The 8248-nt window shown below is 41.1% G+C and overlaps 1 protein-coding gene and 1 long non-coding RNA gene across 2 annotated transcripts in view; both read right to left on the reverse strand.

The window, feature by feature from the left end:
* The window catches only part of LOC119412987 (GTPase IMAP family member 8), a 3860-nt gene extending 3602 nt beyond the window's left edge, over nt 1-258 (reverse strand). The window contains exon 1 of the mRNA XM_037679998.1: nt 228-258. Within this exon, the coding sequence (XP_037535926.1) occupies nt 228-258 (31 nt within the window). The remainder of the gene's footprint in view (nt 1-227) is intronic.
* A 1456-nt stretch (nt 259-1714) lies between these two features.
* LOC119413783 lies at nt 1715-8024 on the reverse strand. The gene is made up of 3 exons (XR_005186973.1): nt 7879-8024; nt 5527-5580; nt 1715-1873 (listed from the first exon to the last, which is right to left on the reverse strand). It is a non-coding gene; the product is annotated as an uncharacterized LOC119413783 (long non-coding RNA).
* Nucleotides 8025-8248: the final 224 nt, after the last annotated feature.

Raw genomic sequence — 8248 nt, forward strand, 5'->3', positions numbered from 1 at the left:
CTGTCCCTCCTCTGGACAAGTCCAAACCACTGTCCCTCCTCTGGACATGTCCAAACCAGTGTCCCTCCTCAGGACATGTCCAAACCACTGTCCCTCCTCTGGACAAGTCCAAACCACTGTCCCTTCTCTGGACATGTCCAAACCACTGTCCCTCCTCTGGACGTGTCCAAACCATCTCAGTCTGGTCTCTCTAACTTTATCTCCCAGTTGTTCAACCTGTGCTGTACCTCTGAAGATCTCATTTCTGATCTTCTCCATCCTTGTCTCTCCTAAGGAGAACCTCAACATCTTCATTTCTGCCACTTCCAGTTATGTCTCCTGTCTTTTTGTCCATGTCTCTGTCTCCAGACCATATAACATAGCTGGTCTCGCCACTGTCTTGTAAACTTTTCCTTTGACCTTTGCTGAAACTTTTCTCCATCACTCCATCCTGTCTGGACTCTCTTCTTCACCTCTTCACCACACTCCCCATGTTCCTGGACAGTGGACCCCAAGTCCATGAAGTCCTGCACCTTTGTGACCTCTGCTCCTTGTAGCCTCACTGTTCCACCTCCTCTCTCTCATTCACACACATGGACTCTGTCTTTCTACGGCTGACTTTCATTCCTCTTCTTTCAAGCGCATACCTCCACCTCTCCAAGTTCTCTTCCACCTGTTCCTTGTTCTCATCACAGATCACTATGTCATCTGCAAACATCATCGTCCACGGGGATTCCTGCCTGACTGATGTGGTAAGATTATGTAAAGGTCATGGATGTATTTCACACTGATGTCAAATTAATTTAGAATCATGTGAGTTTTTCTGTCCATTCAGAGATGAGTCTGATAACTTATGAATACAGCTCCTCAGACTGAAGAAGTATTTCAGATGAAAGACAAAACATTTCTACTTTTTTTTAACCCGTCCAGAGGACCTGACTTAACTCTTTTAGATAATGCTTGGTTTATTTACATAATGACTTGCTGGATGAACTGAACCCTGAGCTGCTGGCTTCCAGTAACTGTGGCCCCCTGACAAGTTGAGTTGAATTGCCCTGCTATAAAAGTCCAGGCTGGGAGCAGATTGTACTCACTGCTTAATATTTTTACTGAACTTATTTTGTGCTAGTCTTGCTGAGCAAAGGAAGAAGGATCAAAACAGTTTCCTCCTCCAAAGGGGAAAGGTCAAACCTGTCCGAGATCGAACATGATCAGGTTGTGCTTATAAAAGTTTATAAAGAATTCCTGCACTCACCAGGTTCCAAGTTCTTGTGATGTTTTGATTCTTGTGTTTTTATTCTTGGTTGATCACCAGTGGGTAAACTCTGGGATGGCTCTTTGTAAATATCACAGATCAGATGTTCTCCTTTCAGCTCCGTCATCATTTGGCTTATGGTTTCTAATAGAAGCTGTTGATCACAATATTTCGGCCACACCAAGCTGGCTTTACATTTCTGGACAATGTCTTTCAAAGGTGGCTGCTGCATGTACTGTTCAACAGAACTAGAACTTCCCATTCTGGGTTTTGACACCAGAACAACTGAGTGGTCAAATGCTTGATCACTCAAGTTTCCAAGAATTGATTCTAGTCTTTGGTTTTGTTGATCAGTGAAATCCTCGGGCTGCAGAACCAACAGGAGCACATGAGGTCCAGGATCAGATAAGCTCACCCAGGTTTCTGCATGTTTTGTCAAGTCTTCAAGAGAAATATCACTAAGTAACATATTTGGTGTGTTTATGAGAACTATTGTTTTGTCTTTGACGTGTCCTGTGGATTGTACGCAGACTTCTGGCTCTTCATCGGTACTCGTTTTTTTTTCTCCCAGTAGAAAGTTCGCCACTGAACTCCTCTCAGACCAGCTATTTCCCAGGAGACCAACTCTCAGCACCGACACTGGAAAGAAATAGAGATAGATTATTTAACATACATTTTATTACCATGAAGTCATGAATAGGTTGCAACGTGGTAGAAAATGTTCTGGAAACTTTCTGGAAGTTAAGCTGAGGAACTTAGTCTGTTAAAAACCTCCCCATCACACAAAAACCTGCCCAATCAATATTCATTCATTCATTCAACCTTTATTTAAACAGATAAATCATATTATATTATTATTATTATTATTATATTATTATAATATATTGTTATATTTACTGTTTGAACACACACACACACACACACATATACATATACATATATATACAGTATATATATATATATATATATGTATATATATACACATAATATACACATCATCAACAAGATATAATTTATTATTAATATTTGTAAAAATACACACAACATATAAATTATATAATTTATCATTTACAACATTTATGAACATGATAAATCCTATAGGTACATTCAGCTTGGGTTTCCTGAGCTATCCCTTAGTTATGCTGCTTAGACTGCTGGAGGACAAACTGACCACATTTCCTCACTCTGCTGGTGTCTTTATTTGTTCTACTCTACCTGTTTGTATTTGTAATTACTTCTAACTTAATGTGTTTTCTGCTTTTCCTTTTATAGAAAGTACATATAAATAAAGGTTAATAAATAATCTGGACCTGCCATTCCTTAATGTCCTCTCAAACCCAGCCGGTCGATGCAGACGGCCGCTCGTCCTGAGCCTGGTTCTGTTGGAGGATTCTTCCTGTTAAAAGGGAGTTTTTCTTTCCACTGTCTCCTTTGTGCTTGTTCAGGATGAGACTGTGATGAAGTGAAGATTGAACACAATCTGGGAGTGATAATGGACCCTTCCCTGAAACTTAATCATGTAAACATGATCATTAAATCATGCTTCTTCCAGCTGAGGCGGCTGTCTAAACTGAAGCCCATATTGTCCAAAAAGAACCTGGAGACAGAGGTGACAGGGCCTTCTCTGTAGCAGGACCAAGACTTTTAACCAACACCTCCAGACGTGAGCACATGACCCCCGTTTTATTTTCTCTCCACTGGCTTCCAGTCGATTTTAGAATTAAATTTAAAATTTTATTATTCACTTTTAAAGCTCCCAATGGTCTTGCCCCACTGTATCTGACTGATCTTGTAGCTGTCCGTGAATATAGGAGAACACAGATCATCTAATACGTGTCTACTCTCTGTCCCAAAGTCCAACTACAAACGATGGGGTGACCGGGCCTTTTCTGTCGTTGCACCCAGACTCTGGAACCAGCAACCTCGGGACCTGCGCTCCATCACTGACATGGAGCATTTTAAATCTAATCTTAAAACCTTTTTATTCAGGCAGGCTTTTAATACCTAGTGGTTCTTTGACAATCTCGCTATGTTTTAATAGTTTTTAAGTTTAACTGGCTGATTTTTTTATTCTTAATTGTTTGTTTTTAACTTCTGTATTGTGCAGCACTTTGTGCACCTTTTGGCTGCTGGAAACAGTTCTATAAATAAAGTTTGATTGATTGATTGATGTTACGCGTCACCGCTGACAACCCAGAAATGTGGGCCGGTGTTTTGCCAAAAATGGATTGGCTGCCAAATGGCGGCCGCAGGAGCGTGCACGGGAAGATTTTAACAAGATTAACACTTAAAAACAATTATTTGTTTGCTCAACATTATAGCAAAGGTGTGTCTCAGTTGAACTTTTCCTCAATAAATGCACTACACTGGTTACCAGTTCACCTTCGAATCCAGTTCAAAATACTCCTGTATGTCTACAAATCACTGAACAGTGTGCCCCCCCCCCCCCCCCCCATCTCTCTGATCTGCTACAACCGTATGTCCCACCATGCTCCCTGAGGTCAGCGGACCAGTTGCTCCTCACAGTCCCAGGAACTCGTCTTAAGCGCAGAGGTGACAGGGCCTTCTCTGTAGCAGGACCAAGACTTTGGAACGAGTTACCTCTGCTCGTCAGACAGGCCCCCTCCCACTCAGTTTTCAAGTCCCGTTTAAAAACTCACTACTATTCAGTAGCTTTCAACACCAGAGGATCTGTGTTTTGATCCTGTATGCTCCACACTGGTTTGTCGTCATTATCTGCATCATTTTTATGTCTATATTCTGATTTACCTCATTTTGTATTTTGCTTCGTGTGTTACCTGTTGTTCTGTCTGTACAGCACTTTGGTTGGTCTTGTTGCTGTTTTAAGTGCTCTATAAATAAAATGGTATGGTATGGAATAGTGTGGTACGGTATGGAATAGTGTGGTATGGTAATGGTCAAATCAGCTGAATTTCAAAAAATAGTTTCGGTGCTGCGAAGCGGACACGTGCAGCTGTACGAGCCTCCGCATTCCTTACAAATTTAACAAGACAACCACATAAAAACATTTATCTGTTTGAAAAGAAATTATAGCGAAGGTGTGTCTCAGTTGAACTTTTCCTTAATAACTTGACTTTGACGGTCAAAACACGGCAAAATGAAGCCGACGAAAGAAAGCGTCTTTAACATTACTATACGCCCACCTGCCCATAATGATGACAGAAAGACATATTTATTTTATTTTTTTAATTCAAATCAATTGAATTCTTCATCCTTTGTGTCGCTGGCAAACTTCTGCCAACTCCTGAGGTAGGTGATGTAGCACAGCCTCCTCTTCCTCCCCGGGGGTGTCAGAGTCCTCCTCTGCGTCAGCTCCAGCTGCAGCTAACATCCCGGCCTTTCAGAACCCCGACTGGATCATTTCTTTGGCGACTGAGGTCCACGCTTTATTGATCCAGCCGAGGACCTGCTGGAACGTCGTGTGGCGCATCCGTCCCGTAGCCGTGAAGCTGTGCTCTCCGTCCTCCATCCACTGCTCCCAAAGGCGGCACAGGGTTGCTTTGAAGCTCTGGTTCACATAAATGTCCAGAGGCTGCAGCACTTTTGTCAAGCCTCCCGGGATGACGGCAGGGATGGAGTTGCATGCAGTTTTATCTTTAAATTGCGGTGTGATATGCGCACGCATGCTGTCCATCACCAGCAGGGCTCTTTTTGCTCTAAAAACAGCCATCTGGCCGCTTTGTGTAGCACTTTGTGAGCCACACGTTCATCATGTCTGTGTCCATCCACCATGATGGGATTTTAGCTGGTCTGGAATAAACAAAGAATGGGGTACGACTACAGGTACACCAGTAATCGTCAAAAGCCTAGAGGGCCCTCTAGTGTCCGAAAATGGTACTGCAACATTTTTTCGTCAGAATGAATGGAAACGGTCATTTCTCAGCCAAAAAATGGTCTAAAAATATGGAAAAAAATCCATAAATACGTTGCGTTGCCGTATACGTTGCAGGGCATGCAAATTAGGCAAAAAACTGTGACTTATACAAAAAAATACGGTACACAAAACTAAATTACAGATGTTGGTTATTACACAGCTTGTATTTAATGTAAGAATGTTAAGTCTACATTTAGTTACTGGGGTAGAAAAATATACTATTTATGGAAAAATAAATTTAATCATATAAGATTGGCTGATTACCTTCAAACTAACAGAGTTCTAAAATTGGCTTAATGAAGTTATTAAAACACAATTTTGAGCTGCACACATTGAATGGTGTAAATAGAAACGTAGACAAAGATCCAGTCAATTCAGTTACTCCAGTTGTACTCACTGTCTGGTGGCAGCAAATCATAACTTCTGTTACGCTTCATTACTGGGTATGTGACTGTAAAAAACAAAGAAAATACATTTACTCTTTCTTTAAAAATGTTGAATCTGTTTAATTTGTCTTTGATGAACTTTAAACACTTCGTTGTAAATGTCTTATCTTCAAACTGCAATAAAACCTAATGTAAGAAAGGATTAAAAAACAAAAAAATAATCAAAAACAAAATGTACGGATTAGTGCAGTCTAAAATAAAAATACTGTCAGAATATGTCCTCAGTCATTTTGCTTTCTAGAGATTCTGTAGCATTCATCTTGTTACTTATTGCAGCTTGTTAGAAACAGTTCCTCTGAAAACACAAACCTTCAACATCACAGGCTTCTCTTCTCCGTCAGCTTCACTCACAGATCTGAACGCTCACACTGATCAAATACAGGTGAACTTTATTAACACCATTCAGTTACATTCCTCTGTCTACAAGTAGGAAATGTGCAAAGATGTATCCTTTCATTACCATCCATCCATCCATCCATCCATATCATGATGCATGCTTAATAATCCAGGTAGAAAAATCTAAAAAAGTTCAATCTGGTCCTCTGGACATTCAAAAAAATAAATAAATAAATAAAAAATGTAGAAATGTTTCGTCTTTCATCCTGAGGACTTCCTCAGTCTGAGGTGCTGTTTTCAGCTCAGTCTCTTAAATAGCACCGTCTCAGAGTGGATCAACCAGTTTTGCTGCTGACAACCAAAACCAGCTGATCACATGCTCAAGAAGGACCATCAGCCTAACAATGGATCATTAGCACACTGATGGCTGTTTACTGTTCACAGAGGGCTGAGTGATACTAGCAATCACAGCATTGTAAGAGGGGGACAGTTGAACCTGGAGGCTCCGCCCCTGTTTAATGATGGACGGTTTCTTTTCACAAAGATGGCCTCCTTTACTCCTCTCTCAAACCATCGTTCCTCTCTGTCCAGGATGTGAACATCTTCATCCCTGAAAGAGTGACCGCTGGCCTGGAGATGAGTGTAGACCTCAGAGTCCTGGCCTGATGATGTTGATCTTCTGTGCTGGTCCATCCTTTTGGCCAGTGGCTGTTTAGTTTCCCCGATGTAAGACTGATCACCCTCCTGACACTGAACAACATACACAACATTACTCTGTTTGTGCCGGGGGACTGGATCTTTGGGATGAACCAGTCTTTAATGTATTTTGGGGTTTAAAAGCCACTGGGACGTTATGTTTAGAAAATAAACGTTGGGGAAACTAAACAGCCACTGGCCAAAAGGATGGACCAGCTCAGAAGATCAACATCATCAGGCCAGGACTCTGTGGTCTACACTCATCTCCAGGCCAGCGGTCACTCTTTCAGGGATGAAGATGTTCACATCCTGGACAGAGAGGAACGATGGTTTGAGAGAGGAGTAAAGGAGGCCATCTTTGTGAAAAGAAACCGTCCATCATTAAACAGGGGTGGAGCCTCCAGGTTCAACTGTCCCCCTCTTACAATGCTGTGATTGCTGGTATCACTCAGCCCTCTGTGAACAGTAAACAGCCATCAGGTGCTAATGATCCATTGTTAGGCTGATGGTCCTTCTTGAGCATGTGATCAGCTGGTTCTGGTTGTCAGCAACAAACTGGTTGATCCACTCTGAGAAGGTGCTATTTAAGAGACTGAGCTGAAAACAGCTCCTCAGACTGAGGAAGTCCTCAGGATGAAAGACGAAACATTTCTACATTTTTTATTTATTTATTTATTTTTTTGAATGTCCAGAGGACCAGATTGAACTTTTTTAGATTTTTCTACCTGGATTATTGAGCATGCATCAGGATACCTCGCTCTGTCTGATGTGTGCGTGCGTGCGTGCGCGTGTATTAAATTTTGGAACAATCTGCCCCTCCCCACCATCACACAGAACACTTCCTGTTCTTAAGTCTCTTATAAAAACGCATCTGTTTTCTCTGACTGTTAACACGGTGTGATTTGATTTAGTATTTTATTGTGTTCTGTTTTCCTTTTGATGCTTTTAAAACATTTTTTTCTTTAAATTACTGCCTTTGATTTTTCTCAGAACCTCCTCAGAATCAGTCTAAGACAAACTGACATCAGTCACTTTGACAGCTATATATATATATATATATATATATATATATATATATATATATATATCTGTTTCTGACTGAGAGCACAAAGATGACACCCGGAGTCAGAGTTCTCAGAAAAACATCCATCTTGATCCTGAGCTGACTCTGGGTCTTCTTTTGCCTTCCAGTAAATCTGAGGCTCAACTGTTGGGAGTTGTTTCATGGACAGACACTTGAAGTTCATCAACGTCCGTGAACAGCAACTCACCTGAGGTTGATCAACAGGTGGATGTTCTTCACCGATCCTCTGCATCGATCTATTGATCACAAACTTATGTTCGTCTCCGCCTGTATTTTAACCTCTATCTCAGTTTCTGTGGAGAATTTGACTGATTTACATTCAAGACCTGTCTTATTTTCAGTCACGAGACTGAAAACGGAACTGTACTGTGGCGCTTCAAAATAAAAGCCTACAGAAAGCATAGTAGACTGACTGCATAAGCACTTCAAAATAAAAGCCTACAGAAAGCACAGTAGCCAGACTGCATAGATCAGTAACTCTGACTGAAGCAGCTTTATACAAAACGTTTTTTCAGTTTTCATGTTTCTACATCAACAATTGATGTAAGATCAACGTC

Source organism: Nematolebias whitei, chromosome 8, assembly GCF_014905685.2.
Source record: "Nematolebias whitei isolate Nwh7 chromosome 8, NemWhi1, whole genome shotgun sequence".
NCBI classification, from domain to species: Eukaryota; Metazoa; Chordata; class Actinopteri; order Cyprinodontiformes; family Rivulidae; genus Nematolebias; species Nematolebias whitei.